Genomic DNA, 17081 nt, shown 5'->3' with positions numbered 1-17081 from the left:
TCTGGCAGTAACAAAACTTGTGAACTGAACTTTGAACAAGTGTGTGTAACTATTTTGCTTCCGCTACTTCAAACTTGGGTTGTAATAACTTAATGACTCCGATGTGGTGCCGCTTCATCGGCAATGACTGACTATGTAACATTCGTTGTGTTTATGTTGAACTATTACGATCTTGGTTTGTTGCGAGTTGGTTTGAAGTCCTTCGTGATTTCGATTGACTACCGGGATTATATGGGCTCAAGTTTAGAAACTTGATTGTTTGACGATCATTTCTGCACTTGAACTCTTATAATTTGGTCGGTTCTGTGACAACAGACCCCAAAACGGCCATTTTAGCATTTGTTTGCCAACTGAACCTCAATTGAGAGAGCTTATCGCAGTTGTTGACGGTTCTTAAGTATCAATTTTAATTATCAAATAAACAAGAGAAAGGACCAATATGCAAACAACACCTAGAATTAGGGTTTGATCTGACAGAATTCCACAAGTTTTGTTGTTTATCTGTTTCTGCAGGGGGTTATCAGGAAATAAGGAAGAAAGGCCCACATGTCGGGATTACATAGAGATATTAACGCACCGCGCAATTTTACATCATCTAGAAGACTCTAGAAGCCACGAGACCGAAGCGGAGGCGAAACTGGGCCAGGCCCAGGGCGCCCGCCCCCCTGCTGGAGCCAAATCAGGACTCTTTCGTTCGGGATATTCCACCGACCTATTGGATCAAGAAAAACATAGTACCACCTCAGCTATCGACCTAAAAACGCATAGAAGGGGAGGACTATATAAGCAAGGCCCCCATCGCCCCTGGAGAAGACATGAAGAAATTATCATAGAGACTGAGGGGTGCCCTCGAAGGAAAACCTCTTCTCTAATTAATATTTCTTTTTAGGCTTAGCAATCAATGTAAGGTAGAAATAGATCTTCTAGTTTCTACTAGATTGAGAGAGATAGAGTGGAGGTGTAGAGTGGAGGAAGCCCGGCCTGTCGGTGTCTACTCCAAGCTTGTACCTGCGGGATCAAGTTCTCCTAACCCGAAGCTTGCTCCTAGGATTCTTCACTAATTCGACTTCTAAATTCTAGTAAGTTCTTGTTTTATTGTTCTTATGGTTTATGAGTTTACTTTAATCTCTTCGCGTAGAGTTTAGAGTAATCATTGCTGGCGTAAACGTGGTGTTTAGGCTGGGGTACTCATAAATATTCCCTGACTAGCTGGACCGTGGTAGTAGTGAGGAACGTGACAATTCCGAGCTACCTTTGTAGATCACATCTCGTTAGCAGGAAGTATAGGGTTTATAGGTGCGGGTTGAACATCCTCTGTGGTGTCTAGATTCCGTTAGCCTCCCCATTAGAACAGTAGATCATCCTTACCATGGTTAGAAGGAGACTACGGTTGCAGTCTTCTCTATTTATCACTCACATCGAAAGACATTCTTTGTGCCTAAAGGTTAGTAGTAATAGACCGGTTAGTCAGATGCACTCTTTCTCCTAGTGGTAAAAAAATAAATACGATACTCTGGATAATTTCCTGGGTGAAGTGCTCACCGATATCCGTGCGCTTGCGGATCAATTCCTTATTGCGTTCCCAAATATCAACAAGCATTTCTGGCGCCGTTGCCGGGGAGAAAGACGGTTGCTGAGATAACCTGTGTCTTGCTATTAGCTTGTATGTGTACTTTTATCTTTTCTTATCTTTTGTATCCTTTATTTATTTTCTTTATTCTTACCTTATGGAAAACCAAAATTCTAAATCGATCCATGAGTCTGCAATCCCTTTAGCAACTGACCTTTTACCATGGGAATCATCACAGCCTATCCAAACACCCCAGTATAAGTTAAGTTCTAGGTTGATTGCCATGATTCAAAACCTATCTTTTTCGGGAAAGGAAGACGAAAACCCTTACCTTCATATTAGAGATTTTGAGCAAACATGTGATTGTCTTCGCATTGAAGGCATTTCTGATAAGACTTTACGTTGGAAGCTTTTTCCTTTTTCTCTAAGGGGAGAAGCTAGACAATGGTACAGTCAGAAGGTAAGTCAACAACAAGGTGAATGGGGAGTTTTACGAGCCAACTTTTGTCTAGATTTCTATTCCCTTGACCGTATAGCCGACCATAGACTCGAAGTCCTATCTTTTAAACAAAAAGATAATGAAACTTTGGGAAAATCCTGGAAACGTTTTTCTGATCTTTTAGAATCTGGTCCAAACCTTAATCTTGAAGACCCTGTTCTTTTATTTCACTTTTTTCGAGGTCTCCATAAAAATCACAAACAAATGCTACACACAATGTCTGGAGATTCTTTCTTTCGCATCTCTGCTGATGAAGCAAGAGTGATCCTAGATAGAATCCTAGAAGCTGAGATGGATAATACCCTTCATGATGAAACCTACGAAGCCGAAGTAGACACTCTGCCAAATTCTTCATCTACTTTAGCTATTCCAAGTTTTGAGCCACAAGAGGAAGAAATTCCACTACTGGACTTCATGCTGGATATAGAATCCGATCTTTTTGCTGATTTTGGAAATATTTCAAATTACCATTCTATTGACAAACCCCAGAACGGCCAGTTTAGCATTTATTTACCAAGTGAATATCAATTGAGAGAACTTATCTCAGTCATGAGTAGCGAATGGTTGGAGGAATCAGAGCTTTCCTCTGATGTGATCCGTTTGGACACACCCTCTATAACTATACGCTGTGCTTATAATTCTGATCGATTTAATGCTCTCTATAATCCTGTTGTGGGGATCAACATTATGTCTGAACCCTTTGCACTTAAACTATTTAAAAATCTTATCTTAACCCCCACAACAAAGGTCATAAAGGAATCTTCGGGACGATTAGTCCCCAATCTTGGAATTATCCAGAGTTCCCTGTGATCATTAGTGATAAACTCACTAAGGATCAAACTCTGCGATTAATGACCATTCTTGAGAAACATCACTCAGTATTCGGCTACTCACTTCAAGATCTTACAGGATTCAGTCCTATGATTTGTACCCATCGTATTCCAACAGATCCTTCTGTTACACCCTCTCGAGAACCCCAACGTAGACTTAACAACACTATGAGAGAGGTAGTTAAAAAGGAAGTTATTAAGTTGCTGCATGCAGGGATTATATATCCTGTGCCGCACAGTGAGTGGGTGAGCCCAGTCCAAGTTGTGCCCAAAAAGGGAGGCATGACTGTTATTATGAATGAAAAGAATGAGCTAATTGCGCAACGCACCGTCACAGGATGGCGGATGTGCATAGACTATAGAAAACTAAACAAAGCCACGAGAAAGGATCACTTTCCCTTACCTTTTATAGATGAGATGCTAGAGCGGTTAGCAAACCATTCATTCTTTTGTTTCTTAGATGGATATTCAGGGTATCATCAAATCCCGATCCATCCCGATGATCAAAGCAAAACCACTTTTACATGCCCTTATGGAACTTATGCTTACCGTAGAATGTCTTTTGGGTTATGTAATGCACCAGCTTCTTTTCAAAGATGCATGATGTCTATATTTTCTGATATGATTGAAGAGATTATGGAAGTTTTCATGGATGATTTCTCTATTTATGGAAAAACTTTTGATAGTTGTCTTGAAAACTTAGATAAGGTTTTGCAAAGATGTGAAGAAAAGCACTTAATCCTTAATTGGGAAAAATGTCATTTTATGGTTAGGGAAGGAATAGTGCTGGGACACTTAGTGTCTGAAAGAGGAATTGAGGTAGACAAAGCTAAAATTGAAGTAATTGAACAACTACCTCCACCTGTGAATATAAAAGGAATTCGAAGCTTTCTTGGCCATGCTGGTTTTTATCGTAGATTCATAAAGGATTTTTCATTCATTGCTAGACCACTTACTCTTTTGCTAGCCAAGGATGCTCCTTTCGAATTTGATGATGCATGTCTAACATCTTTCAATTTATTAAAGAAAGCACTCATCTCTGCACCAATCATTCAACCCCCTGATTGGTCGTTGCCTTTTGAAATTATGTGTGATGCTAGTGATTATGTTGTGGGGGCAGTATTGGGACAAACTAAAGATAAGAAGCATCATGCAATTGCTTATGCCAGTAAAACTTTGACAGGAGCTCAACTCAATTATGCAACCACTGAAAAAGAGCTTCTGGCTGTTGTCTTTGCCATTGATAAATTTAGATCTTATTTAGTTGGAGCTAAAATAATTGTTTACACTGATCATGCTGCACTAAAATATTTGCTCACTAAAAAAGATGCTAAACCTCGCCTGATTAGATGGATTTTATTACTCCAAGAATTTGACTTAGAAATAAAAGATAAAAAGGGAGTAGAAAATTCTGTTGCTGATCACCTGTCTAGAATGTATTTTAAGAGTCCACAAGAAACCCCAATCAATGATTCACTCTGGGACGACATGCTCTACGGGATTAACAGGTCTGACATCTAGTATACAGATATTGTTAATTTTATGGTTTCAGGGTATGTACCACCAGGAGCAAACAAGAAGAAGCTTATTCAAGAAAGTCGTTCACATATATGGGATGAGCCATACCTCTTCCGAGTATGCTCTGACGGCTTACTCAGGAGATGTGTGACCACTGAGGAAGGATGGAAGATCATCGACAGATGTCATTCATCACCATATGGAGGTCACTATGGAGCATTCCGTACACATTCAAAGATCTGGCAGTGTGGATTCTACTGGCCTACAATGTATGAAGACACGAAGCAATATATCAGAAGATGTGGGCCATGTCAAAGACACGGAAACATAAATACAAGGGATGCAATGCCACTCACCAACAGCCTTCAGATTGAGCTCTTTGATGTCTGGGGAATAGACTACATGGGTCCATTTCCTCCATCAAAGAAGTGCGAGTACATCTTGGTGGCGGTTGACTACGTCTCCAAGTGGGTAGAGGCATTACCTTGCAAGCATGCCGACAACTTCAGTTCAAAGAGGATGTTTGAAGAAATTATATTTCCAAGATTTGGAGTCCCCAGAGTAGTGATAAGTGATGGAGGAGCACACTTCATCGACAAACGCTTCAAGCAATATCTATCAAGACATGGAATCCGTCACAACGTCGCTACCCCCTATCATCCTCAGACAAGTGGCCAAGCAGAGACTTCCAACAAACAAATCAAGAATATTCTTCAGAAGACAGTAAATGAAATGGGAACGGCGTGGAAAGACAAGTTACCCGATGCACTCTGGGCATACCGGACAGCATACAAGACCCCAATTGGAATGTCTCCATACCAATTGGTGTATGGGAAGACTTGCCATCTACTTGTTGAACTAGAGTTCAAAGCACACTGGGCCATAAAGAGATGGAATATGGACCTAGATGTTGCTGGAGACTATAGAAGAATGCAACTATCAGAATTGGAAGAATGGCGAGAGAAAGCATATCACAATTCAAAGATCTACAAAGAAAGAGTCAAGAGGTGGCATGACAAGAGAATAAAGAAGAAGGAGTTCACACCCGGAGATAAGGTATTACTTTTTAATTCCAGGGTAAAGGTTTTCGGGCATGGAAAACTCCGGAGCAAATGGGAAGGACCATTCAAGGTAATCAATTCATCATCCCACGGAGCTATCACACTTCAAAATAGCGAAGGTACGTTATTCAAGGTAAATGGTCAACGTCTTAAATTATTTTTAGAGCCCAATGAGGAATTTGAAGAAATAGACGTAGTCCATTTTTACCTTCCCATGGAGAATTAGAGCCCGATACTTTTGGTCTGATGGTTTTGGGTCATATATATATTTTTCTAAATAATTCCGCATCTAGAAACGCGCTCGGAAAAGTGGGCCCACAGAGGGGCCACAGAGACGGCGGGCGCCCAGGTCAAGTGGGCGGGCGCCCAGCCCCTGTTCCCCCTCGGTCCCGACTTTCTCTGTTATGGAAAATGCACTTAGGGTGATCCGAATAATCCCTCGGATGGAAAGTTTCGCACGCACATCGACGGGAGCAACCCGAACAACCCATAGAGGCATCCTTTTGACCCCTATATAAATAGACCCCTGACCTCAGTTTTTAAACACCAAGCCACCAAGCTTTCTCTCCTTCAATTAGAGCTTAATTAGCTCTACTTCAATTAAAATTTTATTAGTTCCTTGTTGCTCCAATGGCCGACAAGTACCACGACGATTGGGAAGTCGTCCCCTTCAACCTCAACATAGAGCCAGTGGAAGACCCCGATGCCCGTGCTCTCGTCCCGGCCAACACAGAGCGACAACTAGAAGCCATGCCATTACATCAACGCAGCTCCGCCCAATCCTACCATGCTCAACCAGTTCTCACCGCACCGCCACAACCCCTACTCCTCAAAGGATCATCATCCAAGACAAAGACCACTATCAAGGTGCCAATCGGCACAAGGATCCTTCCACCTTTTCCCAATGAGAGGGTCGTTGGAGTCAAGACCAACCGGAGCGCCGAGATCAGCAGCGTTCGCTACACTACGGAGGAGGAAAGGCCTTACTTTGAAGGGATTAGAGCATCCAAAGTCCGTTTCATCCCTCCAAAGGCAGCCCCGAAGCACGCTCTCAATGCTTTTGAGACACCTCCCAAGCGTCGCAAGACTATAATGGATATTGATGAGGAAGTTCGCAGGCTAGATAGAGTTATCATAGACCTCCAGTCCTCAATTAATTCCCTCACTAGGCAGCTCTCTAACCACAACACCATTATACTAGGCCTTAGGCAGGATCTTGCCAGTGCCAACAAGAAGATCAAGGAATTAGAGCGCCGCTAAGTTATCTAGATTAGACCTTGAGGCAATACATCTTAGTCATTTATCTTTAAATTCGGTTTAGGTTTACTATTATCATCAGTTTACTATTATCATCAGTTTGCTACTAGTCTTTTATAATAAATGCCTCAAGATCAATAAAGAGTATTACTATTATTATGTCTTGTGTGTCTCTACTTTATTTTTGTGCAAGAAAGCAGAAAACAAGTATGGGGGAGATCCCTCAACATGCCAAACACACTCCGACTACACCACTCCATGATTCAGGTACACACTCTGCACACTTTACTTCATACATACATTTATTTTGGATTATGCAGATTACTGTTTCCGACATGATAAAATAAAAATATTAAAATATTTCTAATCATGATTAATCTCAATCTGTGATATTTCCTGAAAACTTGCAATTATTATAAAATCATTTTAAAACCCTATGTTACTTAAGTCAATATGGAATATGTGATGGTAGAGTATGAGTTTCTTATTCTTGATATCATTGTTGCTTGGAGAATTTATTTCAAAATATTCAAAATTCTAGCTACCATCCTCAGTGTTTTATATGCCTGATAAAAATAAAAATATTAATGATGATTATAAAGCTATCTACTCTGTATTGAGTTTGTTCAAAATGAGTTAGATCCTTGTTGAGAGATTTATCATGCTCCCAAGATCAAGACACTATTTCAGTAAGATTCACTCTTCCGAAGTATTATTGTATTAGAGGCATGGGCTATGCAAAAATAGAGATATTTCGAGGAAATAAAAAGGAGCAAGTGCTCGACAACCTCGCAGAAAAAATGAACAAGTGTCCGGCAGTAGAATTAGGGGTACCTCGGTATCCACTTAAAAAAAATGAAATGAAAATGATAGCCCATGGTCCCTCTAATAAGCAATATGCTAGCAAGAGATGACAAAGTTTTTAATTTCCAAAGTCTTTGATCTAAGAGTATGACATTCCCCTCCTCGGATCCCGTTTTGATCAGGCAATAAATGCAAAGTAAGAATGTTTGAGAATTTTTGCAAAATAAAACAACCTCAGTGAGACGTATATAAAAGATAATGAGTGATCTGAGAGAACCTATGAGGATAAAAAGGTATGCTAACTTTCTTTCAAAAATATAACAAAAACTCCAAGTGACAGGATTGAGAAGAAAGGATCTTTACTCTTAACCATAAACATCCCTGACTATGGTACACAGTGGAATTTTAACACCCTGCAATTATATAAAGAGAATGTTTTAAATGTTTTACCCCAGATATTTTTCTTAACCATCCTTTTCTCGAGGACGAGTAAAAGCCTAAGTATGGGGGTATTTGTTGACGGTTCTTAAGTATCAATTTTAATTATCAAATAAACAAGAGAAAGGACCAATATGCAAACAACACCTAGAATTAGGGTTTGATCTGACAGAATTCCATGAGTTTTGTTGTTTATCTGTTTCTGCAGGGGGTTATCGGGAAATAAGGAAGAAAGGCCCACATGTCGGTGTTGACGGTCCTTAAGTATCAAATTTAATTATCAAATAAATAAAGAAAAGGACCCAAATGAAATCAACATCTAGACTTAGGGTTTTATCTGACAGAATTCCACGAGTTTTGGTGTTTGTCTATTTCTGCAGGGGGTTATCAGGAAATATGGAAGAAAGGCCCACATGTCAGGATTACGTAAAGATATTAACGTGCTGCGCAATTATCTAGAAGACTCCAGAAGCCACGAGACCGAAGCGGAGGCGAAACGGGGCCAGACCCTGGGCGCCCGCCCTGCCCCTGAGTCCAATCAGGACTCTGCTTTGCGGGAGATCTCCACCGACCTAAAGGATGAATCTAAACCATACAATCTATGTCGGTTTGATCCAAGGGCCCATATTCACTTGAAGGGACTATAAAACCAGACCCCCTGGCCCCTGGAGGAGAGAGCCTCTCAACCCTAATTCATTGTTCCATCAAGGGAGAAGAAGCCTCTGATCAAGATTAGAGCCACCACATCAATTAGACATCTAGATTAGCATAGCTACATAGGATTAGAACTAGAAGGAGTCAATCTTTGATTGGTTTCCGGATCTGTCAGGAGAATTCTTGGTAATTCTCTAATTGTGCTTCTAATTGCTTTCTAATTATCTTTGTTCTTCAATATTATGAATATGACTTTGTTCTACTTCAATATATTGCTTATGACTTTGCTCTACTTGCTTATATTCAAGATTATATTGTTCTTAGTTTATCATAGTTATGTACTTGGCTTAGTTAGATACGATCTATATACATGCTTAGGATCGTATAGCGTTTATCCATCGGATCCATGGGTAAATGATAGATATTGTGTAGGCGTGGTGCTTATACCGTATTTATCTACGATTGTACCCAATATGCCAGATCGTGGGGTGGTTCGTGATAGTGACAGCTTCATTGATTCTTGTATAGTCCCCCTCTCGTGTATTGGGCTGGCAGAGCAACATTATTACAGGGGAGTGATTGCTATGTTTCTCATATTCCTTGCTAATATCACTATGCATGGGCGTAGTCTTGTCTCACAATGATTGCTAAGTATGCTTGCACTAACTATGATAATGCTAGACTATATAGTTGAGAATAACTTAGGGAATATTCTTGTAGTTCGTTCTAATACCATGCTAATGACTTTCTAGAGTATCTAATTGAGGTGCTTATCATATTTATTATGTGGCTAGATCAGATTAGTTATCCTTGTCACTATTATTACTTCATATATCTTTTATGTGACACTTATCCCTGTATGAAGAGTTAGATATAATGTTCTCAATTATACATGCAATGATAGATGCTCAATCTCATATTCTATTCTGTAATCAATATTGATGATTGTTAATCCCTTCCCAGTGGTAAAAATATAAATAACGATACCTAGAATACTTACCGGTTAAAATGCTACATCGGTATTAATCTGTGCGCTCGCAAATCCCATTTATTATTTATTTAGAAGAGCAATTGCATATTTCAATACCGTGTCTCTCATGTCATGCTGGGGATGACAACTTGGCTTAAGTGGTGTGAGGGATAGGTTTGGCATTTTTGGCACCGTTGCTAGATTTAGAACTTAGTCTACTTTTAGTAATGATGTTAAGAATACCCAACAAGCATTTTTGGCGCCGTTGCCGGAGAAGGTTGATTACTAATCAGGAATGGAATAAAAGATTTTGAGTTATCATTCGCATCACTAATATGATTGAGCTTATCTATTCTCTCATACAGTTTTACCCCGATATTTTTCTATTTTATCTTATGCAGGGGAATGTATGAATAGAAGACATCTTCCAGGAAATTTTGTTGACAATCCCGAAGCATTATTCAAGAAGACGAGAGCCAAGCTAAAGAAATCATCAACACTTCAGCAAGAAGCTTCATCCAATCAAGAAGATCACCGGAACTTGTCTTCAGAGTTCGAAGCCATGGCGAACAAATCGATCCGCGAGTTCTCAGCTCCCACTACGGACAACATCCGCACTGGACCTGCTGCAGAGATCGACGGCAACTTTGAGCTCAAGCCTGGACTTATCAGCATGGTGCAATCCAACCAGTTCTGTGGGAAGGCACACAAAGATGCTAGTGCTCATTTACAACACTTCCTGGAGATTTGCAACACATTCACCATAGCAGGAGTTTCCAAAGACGCTATACTACTTCGCCTCTTCCCATTCTCACTGTTAGGAAGAGCGAAGCAGTGGTTCTACGCTACAAAGGAGAAGAATACTACGTGGGCACTCTGCTCAACAAACTTCCTGGCTAAGTTCTTTCCCATGGGCAAGACCAATGCTCTCCGTGGGAAGATTACAAGTTTTCAGCAATAAAATGATGAATCTGTTCCAGAAGCATGGGAGCGCTTTCAAGACTACATCCTAGAATGTCCCCATCATGGAATGGAGAGTTGGCTATTGATGCAGACGTTTTATCATGGGCTCGGCAACAGTGCCCGAGAGACCATGGATGCTGCAGCTGGAGGAGCATTCTTATCACTTACTATACCACAAGCCACAGCTCTTGTGGAGAAGATGGCGTCCAATCAAAGCTGGAATGAAGAGAGGAGCCAGACACGCAAGAGAGGTGGAGGTATACATCAGCTGAAGGAGGTAGACATGCTGTCTGCAAAGCTAGACCTGATCATGAAGAAGCTCGACGATAGAGCTGGAGACAAGAAAGAAGTTATGCACATCTACGACTCTCACATGACTTGTGAGGAGTGTGGAGACACTGGACACTCTGGCAATCACTGCCCTGAGATGCTTGAGGATGTGAACTACATCAAGAACAACAACAACAACTACTACAACCGTCCTCAACAAAATCAAGGTTGGAATCAACAGAGGCCTAACTACTCAGGTAATTATCAAGGTAACAATTCTTACAACAATAATAATAATTTTCCACCTTTGAGAGAGTTAGTATCTAATCAAGGAAAGCTAATGGATAACCTATCTAAGAAATTGGCATCTAATGATAAAATGCTAGAAAATATAAATAATAGAATGGATAATTTCTCTACTGCCATCAAGAATCAAATTAGCTTTAATAAAATGATTGAATCCCAATTAAATCAAATAGCTGCTGCTGTTCCTACTACTAACCCCGGTATACCATCACAACCGGAAGGATTAGAATCTGCAAATCTTGTAGACATGTTTGATGCAGGTAATTGGAGTAACCCCGTCACTGAATTTTCTACTGACCGTCTGCCGGTCAAGAGAGGCGATCCAGGACGCCCCGTCATCCCGATCTCCATCGGCATGGTGGACTTCCCAGAAGCACTCTGCGACTTTGGCTCCAGTGTCAACATTATACCTAGGTTACTCTATGAGAAATTCTTTACATATCCTTTATTAGAGACAACCATGTGTTTGCAGTTTGCAGATCAGACGATAACTTTCCCAAAAGGAATAGTGAGGAACCTTTGTGTCCGAGTTGGTACCTTATATGCCCCAGCAGACTTCGTAGTGGTAGAGACCGGAAATGATGAGAGAGCACCTATCATCCTAGGGAGGCCATTCTTGAACACCACGGGAGCTATCATCTACGCTAGTGCTGCCAAGATCAGTTTCTACGTCAAAGGGAAGAAGGAGACGTTTTTCTTCAAGAACAAGACTACACAAATTCAAGATCAATCCAGACGTGAATCAAGGAAGAGGACCAACAGGAGGAACAGGAACAAGCAAGTGTGGACCGAGTCACCTAAGATGGTCTCTGTAGTCCATGGAGGCCAAGATCATCAACTTAAGTCACCGTTTTTTGACCAAGAAGGACGACCTAGGAATGCCAAGCATCTACTGCTCCATAAATGGATACAACTTCTACAAGACGATTTGCGACACCGGATCGGGCGTCAACATAATGGCCGCAGTCACTTATCGGCTCTTGTTCGGGACCATGCCACTAAGACCAACATACATTCAGCTCCAGATGGCAGATCAGACATTTCAAGAAGTTAAAGGAATAGTATCTGATGTCCCAGTCAAAATAGACGATCACTTTGTCTACACAGACTTTCAAGTTGTTGACATGGGAGAAGATGAATATGATCCACCCATCATCCTTGGAAGACCATTCCTCAGCACCGTTAAAGCAATTATCTACATTGGAACCGGAGAAGTCCATATGCACTTCCCTCAGAGAAGGTACGCCGTTATTTTACTGACCCTAACTATATCATTGAAGAATCTAAGCAGGTCAGAAAAAGACGCAACCGCATCCAGAGGAGGCAGATCATCAAGGACGGATGGGCAGACTATGAAGGAGAAGTTGTAAGGTCAGAAGACGTTGAATTTAAACAGAATTATCCAGAGGAGATCGAAGCACCGAGTCAGGTATGGAAAATGAAGATAACTATACAAGAAGAGGAGGCGCTGCCGGAAGTACCGACTACGCCACCCAACGAACCTCAGGACAATTAAGAAATTGGAGAGTCCCGTTCGGAGGACTTAAAAACACCGAACGCCTTGCCAAGAGGTAAACTTGGTAGTTATCCTTTCCCTTTCAGTTATTTCAAATAGTTTACTTAGTTAATCATATTCACACTATCTTAAAAAAGAAAATAAAAATGTTAAAAACTGTAAGCCCCATGTGAGTATACGAGTGGCATAAAACCCATAAGTACATTCACTGTGGTGGGATAAAAATAAAAATAAATATTTTTCTGCTTTATAAAATAAAAATATAAAAACAGGGAGTAATATTTATTAAGGAGTCTCAAGATAATAAAGGCTAGATATTTATGCTAACACTTAATCAAGTTCCACAAGCTTTGTTGTCTATTTGATCTCCACAGAAATTTAAGAATCAAGAAGACTAGCAGACGGAGGACATTCTAATCGCTGTCAGAATGCTGCTGACTTTCAAATACACCTCTACCACCTGCTAGCTACACCAAGAGAAATTACGTCAAAATTCAGATTGGGGGAGAGCACCCCCATTTATCACGATAAGTATTTCTATCTATCTTTATACTTATATTATTTTAGAATATTAAAATACACATAAACTATGGGAAAACCAAATAAAGATTTTATGCTTATATATGTCTTTTGCTTAGTGTGTTTAATAAATAAATAAAGTGGCTATGCTAATCTGTATCTAAATAAAACTTAAGCATGGATATGATGAATAGTTGCTCTGCCTAATTTGTAAATTTTAAGTTCTCTCTCAAGTTTAGATATAACTGTTATAATTTAAAGCTTGCTCTAGACCTAAACTTGTGGGATGAAAACTTGATCTGAAGTCTAAGTTGTTAACGGATATGATATGGGAAGGTTGAGCTGCTGTTTATATGTTCCTAGAGATGCTAGAATTCTGGAGAATTTTATCTTTGAAAATCTTTAAAATGTTGCATGATGAGTTCCTGTATGATGAGAGTTTAAATTCCTACCACAGCCATATATACATGCTTGCTAGACTTTGAGCCACACATTTAATATTTACTGCTTATGAGCATTGAGTGTGGTCAAGCTGTGTAGACCCTTAGGAGCTTGTCATGTGGTTAAATCAAGATTCACTTGCACGTTCACTCATATATGCTACTTCTACTCCAGAAGTACCATCCACATATATCCACCCATTCCATCTCCAGAATCACCCAAAAATATTCTACTCCTAATCCGGGAGAGAATAACCAAAAATATTTCTATTTTCCCCTTGTGAAATAAATGCTCAAGTTATCTTGTTACTACCACTTGCTATATTATCTCAAGAGATGAGTGCTCTAAAAAAAGAGAAAAAAATATATACGAGGAAATAAAAAGGAGCAAGTGCTCGGAACCTCAAAAGAAAAGAAAAAGTGAGACGAGAGGTAAAAATGGACAAGTGTCCGACAGTAGAATTAGGGGTGCAAGATACCCACCTGAAAAAAAAGAAGAGCATCTCATTCTCCTCATAAAGTTTCAATAGCAAGGAAGGTATGTATCCCCTCAAAAGAGCAAAGTAGAATTAGACTTCCACCACCATTGTTTTCACCATTGTTATCACCATCACCACCATACACCATTCATTCGCCACCCATGCACATCTTGATTAAACTTATTGGCTTGTTACTTTGGATCCATGGTTTGACTATGCAATAAATGTCTTGTAAGTATGTATATTTTATCTCCCACCTATGAGCTCCAGATATTAAAGCCTTATTAGAGTAGGGTGAGAGAGAAGGCAATGTCACTATGCCTCATACCACAAATACCACATATCTTGAGAGAAGGCATATACCATCAATGCCTTGGTAAGGATCCAAAAATACCACAAAAGAGAGACATGAGAGAATCATACAAGGAATTTCTGAGTTTTATTTGAAAATCTACAAAAACCCCAGAGCTATAGCTGATCAAGAATAAGAGACATGGCACTTGGCTAGACTGTTCTATCTTTTAACCACTCAAGACAGAAGTGACGGTTACAAGTCCCATGGTGAAGGTAAAGAAAGTAAGTTTTAAGTCTTGACAGTTTACTCTTACTCACAGATGAGATCTTATTTATAAAGCATGTGTACCGTCAAATTTTTTTTTAAAAAAATATATATATATATTGCAACAACTTATGATCCATAGCTGAGTCTATCTTTGCTCAGGGACGAGCAAGAGGTAAGCTTGGGGGAGTTTGTTGACGGTCCTTAAGTATCAAATTTAATTATCAAATAAATAAAGAAAAGGACCCAAATGAAATCAACATTTAGACTTAGGGTTTTATCTGACAGAATTCCACGAGTTTTGGTGTTTGTCTATTTCTGCAGGGGGTTATCAGGAAATATGGAAGAAAGGCCCACATGTCAGGATTACGTAAAGATATTAACGTGCTGCGCAATTATCTAGAAGACTCCAGAAGCCACGAGACCGAAGCGGAGGCGAAACGGGGCCAGACCCTGGGCGGCCGCCCAGTTGGTCAGGGCGCCCGCCCTGCCCCTGAGTCCAATCAGGACTCTGCTTTGCGGGAGATCTCCACCGACCTAAAGGATGAATCTAAACCATACAATCTATGTCGGTTTGATCCAAGGGCCCATATTCACTTGAAGGGACTATAAAACCAGACCCCCTGGCCCCTGGAGGAGAGAGCCTCTCAACCCTAATTCATTGTTCCATCAAGGGAGAAGAAGCCTCTAATCAAGATTAGAGCCACCACATCAATTAGACATCTAGATTAGCATAGCTACATAGGATTAGAACTAGAAGGAGTCAATCTTCGATTGGTTTCCGGATCTGTCAGGAGGATTCTTGGTAATTCTCTAATTGTGCTTCTAATTGCTTTCTAATTATCTTTGTTCTTCAATATTATGAATATGACTTTGTTCTACTTCAATATATTGCTTATGACTTTGCTCTACTTGCTTATATTCAAGATTATATTGTTCTTAGTTTATCATAGTTATGTACTTGGCTTAGTTAGATACGATCTATATACATGCTTAGGATCGTATAGCGTTTATCCATCGGATCCATGGGTAAATGATAGATATTGTGTAGGCGTGGTGCTTATACCGTATTTATCTGCGATTGTACCCAATATGCCAGATCGTGGGGTGGTTCGTGATAGTGACAGCTTCATTGATTCTTGTATAGTCCCCCTCTCGTGTATTGGGCTGGCAGAGCAACATTATTACAGGGGAGTGATTGCTATGTTTCTCATATTCCTTGCTAATATCACTATGCATGGGCGTAGTCTTGTCTCACAATGATTGCTAAGTATGCTTGCACTAACTATGATAATGCTAGACTATATAGTTGAGAATAACTTAGGGAATATTCTTGTAGTTCGTTCTAATACCATGCTAATGACTTTCTAGAGTATCTAATTGAGGTGCTTATCATATTTATTATGTGGCTAGATCAGATTAGTTATCCTTGTCACTATTATTACTTCATATATCTTTTATGTGACACTTATCCCTGTATGAAGAGTTAGATATAATGTTCTCAATTATACATGCAATGATAGATGCTCAATCTCATATTCGATTCTGTAATCAATATTGATGATTGTTAATCCCTTCCCAATGGTAAAAATATAAATAACGATACCTGGAATACTTCCCGGTTAAAATGCTACATCGGTATTAATCTGTGCGCTTGCAGATCCCATTTATTATTTATTTAGAAGAGCAATTGCATATTTCAATACCGCGTCTCTCATGTCATGCTGGGGATGACAACTTGGCTTAAGTGGTGTGAGGGATAGGTTTGGCATTTTTGGCACCGTTGCTAGATTTAGAACTTAGTCTACTTTTAGTAATGATGTTAAGAATACCCAACAGTCGGGATTACATAGAGATATCAATGCACCGCGCAATTTTACATCATCTAGAAGACTCCAGAAGCCACGAGACCGAAGCGGAGGCGAAACTGGGCCAGGCCCAGGGCGCCCGCCCTGGTAGCCTGGGCGCCCGCCCCCCCTGCTGGAGCCAAATCAGGACTCTTTCGTTCGGGATATTCCACCGACCTATTGGATCAAGAAAAACATAGTACCACCTCGGCTATCGACCCAAAAACACATAGAAGGGGAGGACTATATAAGCAAGGCCCCCCTGGCCCCTGGAGAAGACATGAAGAAATTATCATAGAGACTGAGGGGTGCCCTCGAAGGAAAACCTCTTCTCTAATTAATATTTCTTTTTAGGCTTAGCAATCAATGTAAGGTAGAAATAGATCTTCTAGTTTCTACTAGATTGAGAGAGATAGAGTGGAGGTGTAGAGTGGAGGAAGCCCGGCCTGTCGGTGTCTACTCCAAGCTTGTACCTGCGGGATCAAGTTCTCCTAACCCGAAGCTTGCTCCTAGGATTCTTCTGTAATTCGACTTCTAAATTCTAGTAAGTTCTTGTTTTATTGTTCTTATGGTTTATGAGT

General features: G+C 40.2%; 1 protein-coding gene across 1 annotated transcript; it reads left to right on the top strand.

Moving 5' to 3' along the window:
• On the top strand, positions 3665–5539 carry LOC110429700 (the record flags this gene model as incomplete). The annotated part of the gene is made up of 3 exons (XM_021446063.1): positions 3665–4067; positions 4452–4578; positions 4714–5539. Coding segments are annotated over exons 1-3 (1356 nt in total), but the record flags the coding sequence as incomplete, so codon positions are not given.

The sequence above is a fragment of the Sorghum bicolor genome, chromosome 8, assembly GCF_000003195.3.
Source record: "Sorghum bicolor cultivar BTx623 chromosome 8, Sorghum_bicolor_NCBIv3, whole genome shotgun sequence".
Lineage (NCBI taxonomy): Eukaryota > Viridiplantae > Streptophyta > Magnoliopsida > Poales > Poaceae > Sorghum > Sorghum bicolor.
The sequence above is the reverse complement of the archived record's forward strand: the minus strand, read 5'-3'. Positions and strand labels throughout refer to the sequence as shown.